We start from the raw sequence: 18,543 nt of genomic DNA, 5'->3' as shown, positions 1-18,543 counted from the left end.
TATCGCATGTAATACTTTTCCTAGGTTAGAGCAGTGAGAAAGATAAATTTCGATGATTTTCGTGTTTGTTTCTTGTTTCGTCACGTGCTTGACGTGTTATTAACCTTTCCATCTTGATTTAATCACTAAATATGTAAGGCGAATAGTATGAAATGTATATAATTATCTTTATATTTCTTTATTACATAATTTCAGATTGAATATTTTTAATTTTTTTTTTTTTTTCAAAATGTCATCGCCTCATGCAGGTGCTGCAGGTAGCCGACGCCGACGTAAATGCCTTGAGCGGGGCCGAACTCAGTTCCCTGTCGGCTGCAGGATCCGTCGCTCTTATGGCCCTCACGCCTTCATCGAGACGCAAACAACTCCTACTTCTGCAGCACCAGCAACGCAGCTCAATGGACACCGAGGCGCTGGACGAGGAACTGGAAGGGGAGTTCGATGCTCAGGTACAGACACCTCGTGATTTGGTCATTCAGTTTTTTTTTTATTGTGTGAAATTTTGGTAATCATCAACAACGCCACAAGAAAACTAGGGAGTTTAAAAATTAACAATTTCAAAAGCAATCATAAATTAAAGAAAGTTTGAAAATAATTGCTGAGAAAATTTTTTTGGACCTAGGAGAGATAAACTAATAAAAGTGGTGAAGGAAATTATGAAAATAAACTTCATAAATTATGTCTTGGGGGAAAGAGAAATGGTATACAAAATTTTGAATCTAAAATCGAAAGGTCAAATATCACTTGCGAGAACTTTGGTACAGATGTGATTATATTACTAAAATTGATTGGTGACTTTTAGATTGAATTCAGCTGGCTCAGGGAAAGAGTCAAGTAATTACGATCTTGTGACCTTTGGGTTCATAAAATCAGTGCCAGTTAAACGACACTAATTTCGAAGAAATTATATGTTGACGACGACGATTATGGTGGAGATCATCATTTCATCACCTTTTTTTTTGAGTTTTGGGTGAAACTCATTTGATTTTCCAGGTCTCACAGGCCCCTCCTTCACCCAGGATATGCATCGAAACCACGGCGTCCCTGAAACCAAGTCCATCGGCAGCGCCAACACCTAACCAGGAAGTCCCGCAGATACAGGAGACTGTAATAGGCATCAGAAGATGGCCTCCTTCTCCTGACAGGTGGAGAGTTTGTTATTCATCATCTCTGCTTTAATCCCACTATTATGACGTCTTTAATACGTACGCAGAACATCGCGTAAATATTTAACGTAAAATGCTGTCCGGGAATGGACGCTTGTCGTATCCGATGATGACAGGTCTTTTGTGTGTTATTTAATTTTACTGACATCAGATCGGACTCAGTACGTTTTCGATACCTCTAGACCACTGTTAACCAAAAATAGTCCCATCATCCATCTGTCAAGTAATTTCACGTCTGTTTTTCCAGTCTGGAGCAGGGAGTTAGTCTGTCGCCACGAGACAAAGTTACGTCTCCTAGCACCAGTCACCCGCGAAGAGAGTTGAGATATAGAAAGAGTCCAATATCAGGTGCTCGCACCCCGGACTCAGGGCACGAGTCCGCACAGCAGCAGTCGTCGTCTCTCGAGTCGACGGAAAGCATGACACGTGGTAAGAACTGTAGTCAGCGTCTGTCTCGCTGTTCAGGGTAAAAAAAAATTGGAATAAAAGTTGCCGTGTTTTAATTTGCGCATTTTGAAAATGTTTGGGCGATGAAAGGATGAATATCGATACAGGTTTTGGACCGTCAGTACCAGATCTTCTGGTGCTAGCTCGAACTGACTCGGGTGGCAAGACCGGAACTGACCTATCAGAGACCTCTACGTGCACCACGGAAGATTACGTCACTGCCAACGACACGAATAATTCGGGGACAGACACCAGCTCGCGGCGCAGTCTGGCCCATGCCGCAGGTGTACCGGCTATCGGTGGTACCGGAGGAAGTATCGGAGCCGGAGACGGAAGTTCCTTTGAGAGCGCATCTTCGATCTACAGTCTCGCGAGAGAAATTAACAACGACGACTTTATACAGGTTATAAAACATTTATTTCGTTATATATTTTGATGCGCAGCAATTTTAAGACTTGCCCACATTAAAGTTGCAGTTCGTCCATTGGATTTGAGATGTTTGTCTAGTTTACGTCGTTCAAGATTCATTTTAATATTATCTATGTCTAAGTTTCCCACAAAGACTTCTTATAAGATAACTTTATTATAGTATTTTGTGACGTAGATTTCATGTTCACCGCCACCCATCCAAGAAGAGAGCGATTTACCCACTACACCGCAGGTGGAGAGCGAGGATAACCAAACGAGTACAACCCCACGTGTCAGTGTCGATATGACAGGAGCCCAGCAGCAACTGAGGTCGTCGTCAGGGCAAAAAGATGGCGCCACGTCACCAAGTGGCGAGAGCAGCAGTAGTTCTGGCAGGTGAGGACGTCGATTTCTCGAAAAGATGCGCGAACGTTCAAAGTTTCTCGAATACGCGACGGATTTAGTAACGAGGCGTCGCGATATATGAATAGTTACAGTGTCGAGGGGAGTGGCGACGAAGCGGAGGCCAAGGAAGTGACGTCGCCACCGCATTCACCGATGCAGAAGTCAGCGAAGGCGTCGTATGGCTCAGACGATGAGCAGAGTGCCCAGTGTTGTAGTTCCGGGTACTACGAATCACCGCCTGATAAAGAAGAAGGCTACGGATCAGCTGGGAGCAGAGCGGCGAGTGGAGAGAGGCGCGAGTGGACTGAGGAAGAGAAGCGTCGCCGTAAGAAAGGCTTCAAGCTGGATTTCTCTCCGATGATGGAGCAGGAAGGTGCAGAGTCCCCGTCTCCTGCAGGTATTAAAATATTACATCGTGCGAATACGAAAAAACAACAACAATTTATTAGTAAGAACACGTAAAATTCGACATGATTTTTCTTAACAGGAAAGCTCAAGGAAGGTGATGGTTGGAGTCGGCGATCGTCAGGTAAGAGCGAGAGATCTGGCAAGGAGGAAAGTAAGAGGCTGGGCGAGAAGAAAACTACACCCCCGGGATCTGAGAACAAGGAAAGGGAGCGGTCTGCGCCTGGAAGAAGGACCAAGTCCAGAAGCCGAAGTCCCGTACAGCATCACAGACGCGCGCCTGCAGTTCTTCCGGGAACCATCCAGGTCAGACAAATGCGTGTTTATTGAAATATACCATGAAGATGAAGTTTTTCCCTTTAAGAGACGTAAATAACGGATGTTAAATATTAATCTACAGTGATTATTTTTAAAATGAGAGTGTAATTAGTGATGTATGAATTAATAACAAAAAAAAAAAATTTTAAACAAGACAATATTTTATTTCAGTAAATGTAAGTCAAGTTTTAATGTTAATATCTGAAAATTAAAGTTAAGTCTTTTGGATAGTAATAATTTTTTTTTTTACAAAACTCGACGTATCAAAGTAAAAAAAAATATTTTTTTTTCCTATTTCCAGGGCAATTATATTTACTTTTGCCCTCAACAGTACGTAATTGTGAAATAATGTACGTAATTCCCTATTACACTTCATAGCCGAGCAACAAGAAAGTCCATCGGGATAAAACTGAGAAAGACGCGATCACACCGGGGATGGTAAGGAGCCCGGCCATGCACGAGGGGTTCCGGACTGAAGACTGGGGGACGCTGCAGAGGACCACAACCCCAGCGCACACACCAGAGGACGGCACCCTGCTCGGTAATGAAGTCGGAACACCTGCTGCAAACGGCGGAGGAGGAGGCACGTCAGACGACTCGAGCTGTGGCGTTCACGCGTCGGAGGCAGGCAACGGCACGCCCTCACAGCAGCAGCAGCAGTCACCTCGCAGACACAGGCGTGTGAGAGAATCTCCTCGCAGGAAAGCTGCACCGGGGGGCGGTCGCAGCCCCACCGCCACGCAGCAGAGGTGAATATTTTCCCACTCTGAAGCCCTTTTCGATATTATTTCACTCGAAAAAAAATTTTCTCTGCATTTATGGTTTCATTTCTGAAGGATTTTGGATGTTCGTCTTTTCGATATTATTTCACTCGAAAAAATTTTCTCTGCATTTATGGTTTCATTTCTGAAGGATTTTGGATGTTCGTCTTTTCGATATTATTTCACTCGAAAAAAATTTCTCTGCATTTATGGTTTCATTTCTGAAGGATTTTGGATGTTCATCTTTTCGATATTATTTCACTCGAAAAAATTTTCTCTGCATTTATGGTTTCATTTCTGAAGGATTTTGGATGTACGTCTTTTCGATATTATTTCACTCGGAAAAATTTTCTCTGCATTTATGGTTTCATTTCTGAAGGATTTTGGATGTTCGTGTCTTTTAATCGGTGGTTTATTTTTCTGTGGAAATGTTCTTATCACTTACGTGGACTTCGCGAACCCGTAAAATCAGATTGAGGCGTCGGAGCGGTAGCGGAGAGGAGAAGGGACTTAGCTCGACCGCCGCCCTGACACGACGACGCTCGTCCATCCCGGCTAAGTCCCCACTCACACAGCAAGCGCCGGCGAGTGGACCGGACAGTGAGGATACGTTACGCAGTAGCCACCTCAGTCCACATCGGTACTCCAGGAGTCCAGGCGGTTCCCCCAGTCGTAGCAAACATCGATCGCGGGGTTCGCCCAAGCAGATGGCTGCCTCCGGTGAGACTCCGGCTATTAAGGTAAACCCAAGACAGAATCTGAGTTAAAGAACGTGATAACAGCGTTACTGATAAGATGAGACGTGTTATAACAAAGTTTGTTACATTTGTATTTTTAATATTCTCATCTAGTGTCTAAGTAACTGAGTGTGTTAAGTTGTGGGCTTAGTTTTCTAAAAGCAAAGTTAAATGCTTCTAAATTTGGCTGCAACTTCATTTAGGTTTTCAGACACGAAGACGCTCCATCCGTCTCCGTCTCCGTCTTCCGATAGCTCCTCCCCATTTCCTTACTTGTTGGTCCATATTTTTTCTTGTTCTGCATTTTCAGTTCATTCGTGTTCAAAATATTTTTGGGGTCCTCTCTTCATCGATTCTACAGCACATTTTTTGGGGGGGATAATTCATTTTCATTGACTAAGAGTAGCTTTTTAGGTGCTGATGCACTTAAACGTCAACACGACAAAGACGTGTTTCAGGTTATTAACAGAGAAACGCGGAGTAAAGCAGATAATGGATTAAAATGTTTCCAAACCACGTGACCCAGCTTTAAAAAAAATAAAAAAAAAATAATTTTTATAATTTTTGTAGAATGTCTAATTAATTGGAATTTTAACTTTGGAATGATGCAGAACTCAAAACAGACTTTGCAGCATTAAACATGGTAATTAATTGTAGGTGAAGAACCACGAATAAAAATAAATACAGAGAAGTTTGAACGAAACACGGAGACTAATACGACAGTTGGATCTCCATGTTTAGTTTTCGTGAGCCCGATGTTTTTTTAGGAAAACTGTAGTGAACACAAATTAAATTATTTAATAAATTATCGCTTCAAATGAGGAAACTGGAAAGAAAATGCATCATTTTGATATAAATGTTATTATGAAATTTATAATAAAAATGCAGAGACGCGAGTATGAATCTGGGACACCCACGAACAAAGCAAGTCTGAGCAGGACGAATCTTTTTAATTGTAAGCCTCGAGTCTGGCGAACATGTCAGATGCAAAATGTGTGTGTCGCAGGCTCAGGGCGCAATGAGTCCCGAGTCGAGTCGCCTCAAGGCTTTGAGCGCCGAGTCACTGCGCTCTGTTAGCCCAGGGAGCGACAGCGTGTTCTACAGCGAGGGGGCAGACCACAGCAGCAATACGACAACTTTGTGCCACCACTGCGGACGCGAAGTGGACAAGAGCAGTACCCTCGCTGGCCTTGAGGTGTGTGGTTCAACGACGCACTGGCCCATGTCACGTGTTTCACAGTTTTCTTCAGTTCTGGAAGTAGGCGTAGTCATATAAACACTCGACCCGTTCTTCAAGTTCCTGAGCACTTTTCGTTGGCTTTGATCTATAGACAATCGGTAGGACTCCTTGGACGAGGGATCAGCCCCGTCGCAAGGCCTCTACCTTTACACAGGACAGCACAACACAGGAAAACGTGGACAAACATCCATGGCATGGGATTCGAACCCACGGCCGGCTTAACCCCCGGGAAAGGACCCCGGTACCTTTGGATAGGAGGTTGGGTGGACCCCAGAGCCAGTCTGGACGCAAAGGCTAGAGAAAAAAAAAATATCCTCCGCCCCCGTCGGGGATCGAACCCCGGCCGTCAGGCCCGTAGGTAGTCACTATACCGACTGAGCTATCCCGGCTCATATATAAGAATAATAGCAATATGAAATCCTTTAAGATGAATTTTTCATCGTTAGTTGAGGTTATGTTAAAATAAACATTACTAATTAAATGTTTGTTCGCAGAATTATGCGATTATTTGAAAATATCCAGTGATGATCTCTGTTCACGAGAATTTTTAATTTTCCAAAATTGGATTAGTTAGTTTCTTTTGTCGGTATGTTAAATGACGATGTGAAATTTAAACTGTTGTGAATCCAGCATAATTTTATTTGTTGATTGATAGGTGGGTGGGATTAATTTTCAAAATTCTAGTAGAAGGATTAATATTTATAAACAATGTATATCGTGCATGATGTGTATTGTTAATAATCAGCTTCGGAAGCCGTCAGAAAAATATGATTTACGCTTGATTGTTTAATGACGGATCAGCACAGGAAAATAAAAAAACTCTAGAGATTTATAAATGCTATTTATTAAAAGAGTTTGCATATTTTGATACCTGAATGTTTAATTAAGTGTTCGGTGTGTTTGATGTGACGTTGTTTTGTTTTCACGAAGCAAGTACTTTCTACGTGTTCATTGCATGAAATGTGCGTATAATTAGAGCTTGTGTCTTGTCTCCAAAATTCTTGCATGGATTTTAATGAAATTGGAATTAAACTCAAATTCGTGAATCAAATTTAATATCGATTAATATTGAACCCTACATTATGCAATTAAACATCCAGTTTTCTGCAGTTTTGAAGTTCCATTTTTTAAATTCGTATATTCGTATGAAATTATTGTGAAGTAATTAACTTTTATGGACAAAGTTCAGATTACGAAAACTTGCAGTCACTGGAATTTATATGACTTTCTAGGAATATGTGATTGGTCGCATGTTGCATTGGCAAAACTGCGAGGTTCCAGTTTAATGTTGGCATGAATACGTGTTTATGTGTGTACGACGTTTCGGTCCAAGTTTCAGTGTCACATCCTGCGAAGAATGAGAATGTTTTAACTGTATTCAGGCGAAGTAATTCTGAGGTGTATGTGTCCCGATACAGGACGGAGAACCCGGGAAGGGTGAGACGACAGAACACGAGCCACCTGACATCGTTCAGCCCCCCGCAGGCTTTGCGGATTCCCCAGAGGGATCCCGCAACAAAGCAACGTCTAGCGGGCGGCTCTACAAGAAGTTAGAGAAGCGATTCAGGTCTGAGGAACGCGGAGGACACGGCGAGAGACGCCATCATAGTCGCTACCGCTGCGACGGCACACGTGCGAAGTCTGAGGAACGAGGTCGTGAGGACCGAGTTAAGCTCAGGTGCCATCTCATATGACATTCACATTTCGAGTCACAAGATGCATGAAGATCTTGCAGGCCTGACAAGTTAAAGGTTTGTTTTAATGCCTTCAGGCCACTTGCGCGGTCGACAGACGCAAGCATGGAGATGCTGAGGGCCGCGGACTCGAGCCCCAACGTGACGGTGCACGACACCAGCACGTCGAACCTGGCCGCGGGCGAGGGCGACGAGGAGGACTCCGGCGTGTATGCGGAATCATACAAGAACGGCACGTGGATCTACATCGGCGACTCCGAAGAGATGCACGTGTGGCAGAAACCTGAGACCAAGGCAGAAGGCAGAGGTTAGAAAAATATTTGTTCTTTGAGATTTCTGTGGCATTTTCAAGGGCTTCCGGCTAGTTATTACATGTCATGTCATTCCTACTCAAATTTAGCGGAGGAACGAAGCGGTGAGTGGGGGGAGGAGGAGTTGCCTCAAGCCGGGAGCACGAGGAGGGACTCCGCTGAATCGACGGGCTCCGAGAAGGACTTCCGGCGCAAGTATCAGGCGATCACTCATCGCATGGTTCACCGGAAGTCGAGCGTGGAAATGTACAAGCGCCTGGCTTCAAAGTCGTTCGGTGAGTCTGTCTGTCTGCATGACCCTCTTTTGGCATGGAATGTTTAACGGCGTGCTTATTCTGTGATTCATACAGGCTTTCTATTTACGACGCACCAAAGGTAAGTTTTTTATATCGCAAATATTACGTATTGCATTTCGAAGTCGTCAAATGTTATTCATAAGCTACGTACAGATATAAAAACTGTTGAGAGCAGGAAAAATCAACTGTGCCGTGACATTTTGAATGCCAGCGCTGTCTAGGTCAGAGGTCAACGTAACCAGACGATGATGGAAGCAGAGTCAAGCTTTCGGAATATCGTAGTTTTATATTATTTAGTCGATCGACGTAGCCCGAAAGAACAGTTTAACCTAATTTATCTACGTGGCAGACGTTTTAATGGGCCTCGTTTCCTTGATTTATTATTTATTATTAACTGCAAATGGGTGTTTATCCGGTGGCAGTGGTCCTACAATGAGACAGAACAAAACAATAAGACAGAAACAATGAGACAACAAAACAATAAGACAAAAACAATGAGACAACAAAACAATGAGACAAAAACAATGAGACAACAAAACAATAAGACAAAAACAATAAGACAACGAAACAATGAGACAGAACAAAACAATAAGACAAAACAATGAGACAACGAAACAATAACACAACGAAACAATGAGACAAAAACAATGAGACAACGAAACAATAAGACAAAAACAATGAGACAACAAAACAATGAGACAAAAACAATGAGACAACAAAACAATAAGACAACGAAACAATGAGACAGAACAAAACAATAAGACAAAAACAATGAGACAACAAAACAATAAGACAAAAACATGAGACAACAAAACAATGAGACAACGAAACAATAAGACAAAAACAATGAGACAACGAAACAATATCCGGCCGAACGATGCGTTAATATTTCAGGAAAATGATGTAACTGTTTTGAGTTTCGGAGTTCATATCGCGGGCGCGATGGTTACTCGTTGAGGGAAATTTCTGGCGTAGTTACAGCATTACGTCAAGAAGAAACGTAAATAGCTCACCAGGAATATCGAGCAAGGTCGCGCATGGCAAGAGTTTTCTGCTGCTACTGCGGAAACCAGGCGAACAATCAGAAATCGAACGTGGACCGTGAGCTACGACACGGGTTTTGCACGCTGTAGGTTACTCCTACTCTGTCGAAAGCCCACAGTATGGTTTGCGGTACGTACAAACTTTTTGTTGTCGCTAACATTTGAAGTAACAAAAACTAACGCTTGCTTGGTTTGGTGCAGTCGAAGGGATGATTTTTTAATGACGTTTCCGAACAGACTGAAGCACTAACAGCATTCTAACTAACGCCCTCTTTCGAACTAACTCTGACGAGGTGGTTTAAGCGACAGAAATGTAATTAGGAAGGAAACGGAGACGATCTTGAAATACAAGGGCCTTCTCATTGAAATGCAACGAGTGTGGCAAGGAAAAGCAAAATTTATTTCAATAATTATAGGAGCAACTGGAACTGTCTCCAAGTCACTCGAAAAATATTTGGCCAACATCCCGGGCGAACACGACATGAGGGGAACTTCAGAAAACCGCAATTCTAAGAACATCATATATTATTCGAAAGACGCTGACGTAAAACATTTAATAATGCATTACGCCTTTCAAAGAAGAATCCTGTTTTTCGTGTCACTGCCAATAATTTTATTTCTCTCGGCATCTAAATACTCTTTAATAACACTTCCTATTAAATTTTTTGTGAATCCACAATTTACATTTTTAAGGCTTACGGAGCTACGTACACGTTGTCATAAATATGTAATCAATTCTCGCAAATTCTACTCTCGTATTTAGGGTTAGGCCTGTAGCTTATGTTGAGATTTTCTTTTTTTTTTAAAATGCTTATTTTTTATATCGAATTTAACTGCCGTCTCTGATTCTTCTAATTTCTAAGCAGTGTGATTATATGGATCTCTTATTTTAATGAGTGTTTCTTCTTCATCTTCAATATAATCCCACAATTCTTACCTTGAAATACGTAGAAGTGGACATAAAATACACTCTGAAGATGCTTATTTTACATTCTGAAGGACGCATTGCCCTCAGGTTACTTCCCTCGTTTGTAGGTCTTCAGCGAATAATCACCTCTCACTTCTGTGATAACAACTGTTTCTCCATATCTGTTGCTTCGCTTCAAATGTTAACACTTTCAACCAGTCTGTAAGAATTTGTGATTCTAATTTATTTAAAGAAACACGATAAATTCTTAAGTCGCAGCAAAGTTCTACCACGCATCTGTTTCGACTGCTCAGATCTGCATGAAATTTAAGCGGGGAGATTTACAAGTTACTCATCACACAAGTGTTTGCTTCTGCCAGCAGATACGCATGTCCGCGGGTCCCTCCGACAGTCTCTCGAGGATTTACTGAAACTGATGCTGAATGTGTGGTGTAAGGAGGCGCTGGCTGTTAAGGTAGTCTCTGCCAAACCTAATGGTAAGCTCCTCACTTCACTGTGAATCACAATGCCAAGGCGTCATCCGCCTTCATTTTGGCAAATATCATTCGTCACGCCGGAAGAGTCTCTGAGACATTTCACTGTGTTACGACTCTGTGGAATGAGTATCGATATTTTTAACTGTGGGGTTTGTTGTTTGTGCAGTCTACGTTATGATTCATATTTGACGCTATTTTATATTGTGATGTTGGTACGAGCTATAGCTATTGGTATTAGTGACACGATATTTTGTACGTGATCTCCAGGCATTTCAGCACTTTTGACACTTTCAAGGACAGGTTTTCCCAGTTTTAAAATAGGAGATTTTTAGTGATCACACGTTGCAATTTATGCCCACCATTTTTAAATGTAATATATTCTATACTTACGTGGACATTACATCGTGTTATTATTTGCATACTCTGCTCAGTTTTAGTCGATAGATTTCATACACTTTGATGTTTCATCTTGTAAGCAAGACTGAAGTTTGTACTATAGAATGGCATCTCCATAAGTCTTGAACACTGGCGATGTTCCATAATCAACAAATAGAGGGCCTTCATTCAAGTCCACGGTTACCACACAAACACGCTGTGTTTTAAATGCTCTAAAGATGTGAGCTACAGTGATATCAGAATTTGGGGCCCCCAAACCCCATAATTTTGCCTTACCTCTGTAAGCTCTTTGGTAAGTATATGACCATCTGCTGTAATGTAGAATTATTTGAAATTTCATGCACGGAATGTCTTCACAGGTTTCTTCGTGTCCCTTGATCTTCGAAGACAAATGAAAGGCCGGTACTTTAAAATATACAGTGACTTGCTTCATACATATCCTTCACAGGTCATCATGCGCAATCGGCATGTCGTCAAGTGTAATATAATCTATGCAGTTGATAAAACATCTTTAAATAAATCAAGACAGAAACCACAGTTTTTAGTTTCAGCAGTTCCGGATTTGATTCCGAGCCAGTTCTTACAGGATGTGACCTCATTTCCAGCTGACAGTCTCGTAGGAAACAACGCCGCAATAACACTTTTGTGCTTAACGTCATTGTGTTCAGTAAAAAAAATACAGAAAGTTACTGGTATTGCAGAGTGCGACAAAACAGTGGTGGTGAGGCGAGACTCGGGAGAGTTTGGGTTCCGGATACACGGTTCTCGCCCCGTCGTCGTGTCTGCCATCGAACCCGACACTCCAGCCGAGACATCCGGACTTGAGGTCGGGGACATTATCATCAGCATCAACAGCGTCAATGTCCTAGAAGCATCCCACTCCGAAGTTGTCAAGATAGCACATGCAGGTACTGGCTGTCTAGTAACAGTGTTGTACAGCCACACTCACAAGTTAAACCCACTTTTCTTTAAAGCGTTCCACCTGCAAATTAAGTCTGCTATTAACGCTCATAATATCAACAAGCCACATTCTCAACATGTTTATTTACATACAGCGTTTTGTCGTAATTATTTTCCGCATGTCGTCGGTGGCAGTTGTTGCTATAAAACTGTGTGACGGTGTCAGCAGGGTCAGACACTCTGGAGTTGGAGGTCGCTCGGACATGCAATGTGTTGACGCCCGTGGTGAGGGAGCCCGGTGCTGGCAGTCCCCTATACTCGGGGTACCTGTGGAAACTGGGTGGACTGAACAATGGGTCCAAGTGGGTGCAGCGATGGTTCTGTCTCAAAAGAGACAACTGTCTCTATTACTACAAGAACGATGCGGTACGTGGAAATATTCCGTTATTTGGCGCAGTCATGTTTCCTGCTATAATTTACAGTTAACATTTACAGTTCAGTAATTGCTGGACTAGAGTAGACTTATTTTGTGACTTAGGAAAGCCAGCCACTTGGAGCTCTGATGCTGTTGAACTACAGTGTGTCACGCACGCCCGACAGTGGACGGCTCTACAGTTTCCTCCTAGATAAGACCGGTGCTTCAGGACTCCATCTGGCTGCCGACGATGAGGAATCAGTTATGCGGTGGGTTGCGGTAATCAGCCACTCCATAGAACGAAATGCTCAGGTGAGATCGTAAATTGGCATTTCATGATACTTTGTACAGGGTCATGTCTTCATTCTTTCAGGATGTTATTGTATTTTGGTGAGCTGGATTTCCAGTGTTTTGGACTCACTGTAGCCACCATCTTCAGGTTTAAGTGACTGACAGTTTAATCGATGCTCATATTAGTAGTGGATGGTGATAAAGCTTGATGATGTCCAGAGAAAATGACCGTCTTCTGGGACGTTGTGTTGCAGAAATTGACCAAAATTTCAAATGTGTTTACTGCATACAGTTACCCTGAAAATGGAGGCACTAAGCACCCCTGATAGGTCGGTAGATTTCTATGAGACTACGTGGCACGACATCACAGAAGGTAGTCATCTTTGCAAAACCATGAGAACCTGAAATTTCACAATGTTTTGAAAAATTAGCTGTGTCTACTTTCATCTTAAATGACTGACAGTAGACTTTAGTCTCGTACTTAGAGCACAGAATCATGGGGCAATAAGAAATTATATTTACGTTGATTTTCAATGTTAGTAACGGAATTAATTACTGCATGTGGTGAAGTATTGATCCGCTGGCAGCAATATGTTGTATCTGCAATATAAAAACATTAGAATTACTGAAGGGTACGAAGTCACAAACAAAGGTTCCCCTCCCCCCCTCCCAAACTGGCGTGCATCTTTACAGTCTTCTTAGGTGCTTGAATGAAAGTTTCAGAAGTCGTGCTTGATTTTCATATATTATACTCTCAGGTGGACCAGTGGTTGGACATTAGCAATAGGAACTTGAAGTTGGCAGCCAGCGCCGTGCAGCAGCCGGACTGTTTCGGCTACGTCATGAAGTTAGGCCACAAGTGGAAGGCATGGAAACGGCGCTACTGTGTGCTTAAGGATGCGTGTCTTTATTTCTACCAGGACGGCAGCTCGGATGCAGCCCTAGGTACATTTTATTCACGATTTTTTGAGTACAAAACTTGTCATGATGAATGCTATATCACATCGAGTGACAATATAATTTTTGTATAGTTACTAATTTATTATGTACCGATCGGAGATATAAGAAGTAAACTCAAATCCACGACAGAACGCTTACGTGTAGACTGTTCGATTCGAGAGTTATATTTCATGTTGCTAGGTATGGTATGCCTGCATGGCTACCGAGTGCAGAACTCTACTGTAGGAGGGAAGCGATTCGCATTTGAGATCCTGCCTCCTGAACCTCGCCAAAGACACTACTACTTTCATACAGACACAGAGATGGACAAGAAAAGGTAATAAAGTCTGACAAATTACATTTTAAAAAATAAAAAAAATAATATATTCATGTCTAAATCCTGAAATAATATTGAGATCATATCTAATTTAATCATGTTATATGAAGCGTAGAGGTTAAATTTTACTAACTGAAAGGAGATAATTGTAGAGTACTTGTTGCTTGGTTTGTAAAGTGTCTCATGTTTTATTTTGCCTTATATCGATTCTTTGCAGTAGTTTCAACGTGGTAATCCATTAGCATAGAAATTTGTTATGTTTTTTCATATTAAATTTAAATTCTCTTCCATGAAATGTTCTGTATATAATGTTCATATATTAGAAACTCGTGATCTGACATGGTTAAAATAAGAAATTTCACAAAAGATTCTGATTTGAACCAGTTCCATCCATTTTACACTCTCAAAACCATTTTGTTTAAATGATCAGCCATGTTGTTCTCTCTCGTGTTCATAGGTGGTTGGCAGCACTCGAGTACTCCATCGACCGCTGGATCAAAGTGGGCTGACGCAAGTGCCTCGGATGTTGGAAGCAACAGACTATCAAGGAAACCAACAATTATCACTCAAACATTTTGGGCTATGCCTTAGTTTCCACATTCTCATAGACTGAGCGCGACAGATAACCTGTTTCAGTTGCTTCACAAGTATTCAGGCCACACTGGACACGTGGTTAACTGAAATATTAAACCTAGCTCGCAAAAAAACCACGTGAAAATACGAAACCGATAATGACAGTCGACGGCAAAGTGACGGCCAGGTATTGATAACAGATATTATAAGTTTAGTCTAGTGGGAGTGTCAAAAGTAGACAGGAGTTCAGCATGGGGGCATTTAGATTAACGCGCAAGTCGAACAACCGTTTTGTTTGAAATTTTCCATACAGAAAGACAGAATGTTACTGGTAATTGCAAGACGCACAAAGCGACATGTCAGTTGGTCAAAGTGGGATACCATGTGATATGATGGTTCAGGCAACTGATCGCTGTTCGTGTTGTATGTTTTAGTGAAGAAGATTCTTTTCTGATAAACAGGGAAAATTAAGCATCAGTTAAAGAAATTAAAGGTTACTGCTACATTTGTTACGTCAACTCCAGCATGCTGGCGTTAGCAGAACGGGGTAGTTTTCCTGCAAAAATTTGTATTTGTTAAATGATATGTTCTGCATCTTTAGCATTAACTTGAGAAAGGATTTAAATGAAAGCATATATAATTGTTATAATTGTTTAAAAAACAATGAAACTATTAAATTAATACAGATACTGTATAGATTTTAAACAAAGATTTTAAAACCATACCAAAGAGCTTCCTTCAGATGAAAGAAGTTAATTAAAATGGAATGTCATAATTTGTGCAGTTAGTGTGTAAATCTTTTGTTGCATGGCCTGAGATGTGCCAGGTTGTCCTCTGCATACGACCTTTAATAGACGAGCATCGGACATACCAAGTCATTCATGTTCAACCCCCACAAAAATGACTCCCTAATCCTTACTGCCAAATTTTTAAGACATGTATTTTTTTAAGTGGTGCATTTGAGGCTTTAGTTTAGTTACCCTAGAGCGTTCAGCCCAGTTGAGGCCTAGCTTGAGCAGAGACGTACCTGGTACTTGTCAGGACCTGTGAATGCAGTTCTAGAGTGAATGAAAACTGATAACATTTGAATGTAACAAAAAATATATTTATAGTTTTTGTTTAGGATGAACTTTAATAATTTCTAAAAAAAACAAAACAAGCTCAAATAATTTAAAAACACAAGACTTGAGATAATAATGCGGGTTGAAATAAAATTTAAAAGATAACTAAATAAAAAAACTACCTTACCAAGGAATTTCCAATGTTTCATTCCTTGTATCCACAAGTTTCTGTTGTGTCGACGGAAAGTGGCATGTACCAGCTTTCGGTGTTTCTTTACTTGCTTCCTGCATGAATGATATTTTCTTTTTCTTCCAGGGGTACACCCGATATATCCTTTCCAGAATGTGGATCCTGTATGTTGTCGCTTTTGTTGGTGTGTGTACATCTGTGTGTAGAATGCATGCCTGCATCTTAAGGTATGCCCCCTTTCCATTCTGATTTAGATCTAAATATTTTAAAAAGGCTCTTAATATAATGCATGGACCAATTTTATTGTAAGATATTAAAGCAGAGTTAATCATATAAGAGAAAAATGGCAACAAGGCCATAAAACAACACACACACACACACGTATATGGTAAAACTCTGCTTCTTCATGCTGGACCACACATCTCATCTAAAATGGTGCTGTGTGTCGATTAGTGTAGACTAGTTACGTAGCACCTAATGTATCCACGACTGGTCTGCAGGCTTCACTAATGGGATTCTGGTTTTATAGTAAAACTTATTTACATTCACGAAGGATAATTTAATTTATATCCTTAGATACGGTTAAAATAACAATTTTAGTACTTCAGCTGTTTTTATGGTACCACATAAACCAGAATCAGTTAGATGCAATCTGCATATCAATCCAAACAGTTTTGGATGGAATTGTTTTTCTATAATACTTGCCCTTTTGGAATCATGGCCTACATAATGAAATGGACCCTGTTTTATTATGAGAACATTTTAGTAATTGACTCAGTGAAGTATTTGAAAGGAAATGCAATAAATGACATGTGAATTATACCGAGTGGTAATTATTGGCAGAACAGTGTGATTCTCAGCATGAAAGAAAGGGCTGTCTCCACTGTCATGTTTATCCTATATTGGCACAGTATAGTGTTTCATGATGTTTTGAGCCACAGGCAGGGTAGGACTCCAAAAGTTTTGTAGCGAAACTTTGATTTTGCATTTTCAGCTTATTTATTTATTTTTTTAGGTTTTTTAAATCTTTTCTGTCACAGCAAATAATAGTTCATGAAAACAATATAACATTTTATTCAGTTTTATGTTTCACATATCTGACTTTGTGAAATTATGTTCCAATGTCCAGTGTTCATAAAAATGATGGATTTTTGCATTTCTGCGCACAACGTGTGTGACAAGTTTCAGAAATCAATGCAGAACTTGATATTCATCTTTTGTATGTCTTGTATTGTGCCCCTTATGTAAATTGTATACACTTTTGGAGAAATTTGGCACCACTGCAAATGGTTCACCTACAGCTTTAATAGCTATTATTAGCAGAAATTAGCATGGTGTTCAATCCTGGCAGATGTAGTTTTTTTTTAATTGGCCTTTTCCTTCTTTTGTAAACACTTAGAACACAATATCCTCCTTCCAAAATTCAGCTGAAGACACTCTCTGGTGACCATAGCAACATATGTATTATCAGTAATTAGTGAAGCTAGAAACAGATGGCTCATGGTGTGTTTATGTATCCCCTTTAATGACTGTAAGTGGGTTAAAGTCTATACAATTAACGATTCAGTAAAAAGAAAGGCATTCAATTAGTGATAAAAATGTCTCCAATATTAAAACTTATTACATGATTTAATCAGGCCCATATGTGTAACTCTGAAGTAAGTGGTCCTAACCTCAAAGAGAAGGTGCTACATCTTGCAGACAGCAGATAATCTTACTGCTTCCATCAGCTGGATAACATAACATAACCTGTAGGATTGTATCTGGAGAAAGAAAAAGCATAAACCTGGAAATAGTGGCTTTATGGAAATCAGGATGGCTGTGTGTGAACCACAATGCACGGGAAACATGAATTATTCCTAATCTACCACCCAATAAAGTGCCTGCTGTGAGTGGTAGATTTTGTCATGGCAGCAGAAAACGGAAAAATGGAACTACAGGTCTTGATGGGTCAGACAAGTTAACACTCCTGATTGTAGGGAAATACCCAGTTTCTGTTGTTTTAAAATTGTCTGATGATACCATCTTGAACCGTTTAAGAATCCTAGATGCAAACGTACATAAACAATGAGAAAATAACGCTCTTTCATAGATCAATGTTCTCTTCATCCAAGAGAGATATCTGTTATAAAAAATAGCAATCTTTCCAGTAATGTGTGCAGGCCACTTCCAACACCTAGCCATAAGCATTATAATTTTTTTCAAGTACTTTTATCAGAAATGCCTAGTGAGGAAGGTAGTATCAGTGATAAATGAAGGACTGCTTCGAGTAGCTTCATGTAGTCTGATAGCAGTTTACCAACATTTTAGAGGTCCACGCTGCCTCTATCATCAGGACGATGGTATTTCTCATTGCCCTGATGATGGAGGCAGCAATGATCTGTTGAAGTACTATATAATTAATAAAAAATAGACAAATTTTATCACCTTATCTTTTAAGGAGAGCTCTTGACTATCCAAAAATATACACTGTAAATTATCATGTAAAAATAGACATGATCTGAAAAATTACAGAAAAAGATTGACAAAGGACTAAAATAAAGGTAAGTCACATTTTGATCATTATTTCTAGGGAGTATGTTAATGTGTTAAAAGTCTGATTGACTCAACTGAAGCTCTGGTTATATGTTACTAAAAATTAGCTAATGGTTATATTTTGTATTTACTGAATCTGCTGTCGAATGGTTGTCGAAGACGACTCTCTTCTAGGATGTTGCACGATATAGTCTTGTAGAAATAGACTGACGTTTCAGAGGTCCTTACTGCACTGATCATGTTTCAGATATTGGAGGCAATAAGGTCTTCT

At 40.6% G+C, this 18,543-nt stretch overlaps 1 protein-coding gene and 2 long non-coding RNA genes across 14 annotated transcripts in view; 1 reads left to right on the top strand and 2 right to left on the bottom strand.

The window, feature by feature from the left end:
- The window catches only part of LOC110827811 (uncharacterized), a 151,487-nt gene extending 134,928 nt beyond the window's left edge, over nucleotides 1-16,559 (top strand). For 7 of the 12 annotated variants that reach the window (XM_087358610.1, XM_087358605.1, XM_087358608.1 and 4 more), the window contains 20 exons: nucleotides 249-449; nucleotides 994-1,145; nucleotides 1,414-1,595; nucleotides 1,721-2,016; nucleotides 2,218-2,417; nucleotides 2,513-2,823; nucleotides 2,914-3,137; nucleotides 3,528-3,898; nucleotides 4,383-4,650; nucleotides 5,654-5,842; nucleotides 7,306-7,565; nucleotides 7,659-7,888; nucleotides 7,982-8,167; nucleotides 10,519-10,635; nucleotides 11,733-11,939; nucleotides 12,158-12,357; nucleotides 12,470-12,658; nucleotides 13,396-13,582; nucleotides 13,778-13,913; nucleotides 14,371-16,559. In XM_087358610.1, the coding sequence (XP_087214736.1) occupies nucleotides 249-449; nucleotides 994-1,145; nucleotides 1,414-1,595; nucleotides 1,721-2,016; nucleotides 2,218-2,417; nucleotides 2,513-2,823; nucleotides 2,914-3,137; nucleotides 3,528-3,898; nucleotides 4,383-4,650; nucleotides 5,654-5,842; nucleotides 7,306-7,565; nucleotides 7,659-7,888; nucleotides 7,982-8,167; nucleotides 10,519-10,635; nucleotides 11,733-11,939; nucleotides 12,158-12,357; nucleotides 12,470-12,658; nucleotides 13,396-13,582; nucleotides 13,778-13,913; nucleotides 14,371-14,422 (4,158 nt within the window). In that variant the 3' untranslated portion in view covers nucleotides 14,423-16,559. The remainder of the gene's footprint in view (nucleotides 1-248; nucleotides 450-993; nucleotides 1,146-1,413; nucleotides 1,596-1,720; nucleotides 2,017-2,217; nucleotides 2,418-2,512; nucleotides 2,824-2,913; nucleotides 3,138-3,527; nucleotides 3,899-4,382; nucleotides 4,651-5,653; nucleotides 5,843-7,305; nucleotides 7,566-7,658; nucleotides 7,889-7,981; nucleotides 8,168-10,518; nucleotides 10,636-11,732; nucleotides 11,940-12,157; nucleotides 12,358-12,469; nucleotides 12,659-13,395; nucleotides 13,583-13,777; nucleotides 13,914-14,370) is intronic. The other 5 variants (XM_087358604.1, XM_087358603.1, XM_087358607.1 and 2 more) reach the window with 5 other exon arrangements.
- LOC110827825 (uncharacterized) lies at nucleotides 6,714-13,238 on the bottom strand. Its single transcript, XR_002542476.2, has 3 exons — nucleotides 13,160-13,238; nucleotides 10,169-13,038; nucleotides 6,714-7,864 (listed from the first exon to the last, which is right to left on the bottom strand). It is a non-coding gene; the product is annotated as an uncharacterized LOC110827825 (long non-coding RNA).
- LOC110827827 (uncharacterized) lies at nucleotides 14,524-18,483 on the bottom strand. The gene is made up of 2 exons (XR_002542478.2): nucleotides 18,404-18,483; nucleotides 14,524-17,500 (listed from the first exon to the last, which is right to left on the bottom strand). It is a non-coding gene; the product is annotated as an uncharacterized LOC110827827 (long non-coding RNA).
- Nucleotides 18,484-18,543: the final 60 nt, after the last annotated feature.

Source organism: Zootermopsis nevadensis, unplaced genomic scaffold, assembly GCF_977971745.1.
Source record: "Zootermopsis nevadensis isolate Lab colony 2312 unplaced genomic scaffold, Znev_1.0 Znev_ptg000030l, whole genome shotgun sequence".
NCBI classification, from domain to species: domain Eukaryota; kingdom Metazoa; phylum Arthropoda; class Insecta; order Blattodea; family Termopsidae; genus Zootermopsis; species Zootermopsis nevadensis.
Note: the sequence above shows the minus strand (reverse complement) of the source record. Positions and strands in the feature narration are given on the sequence as shown.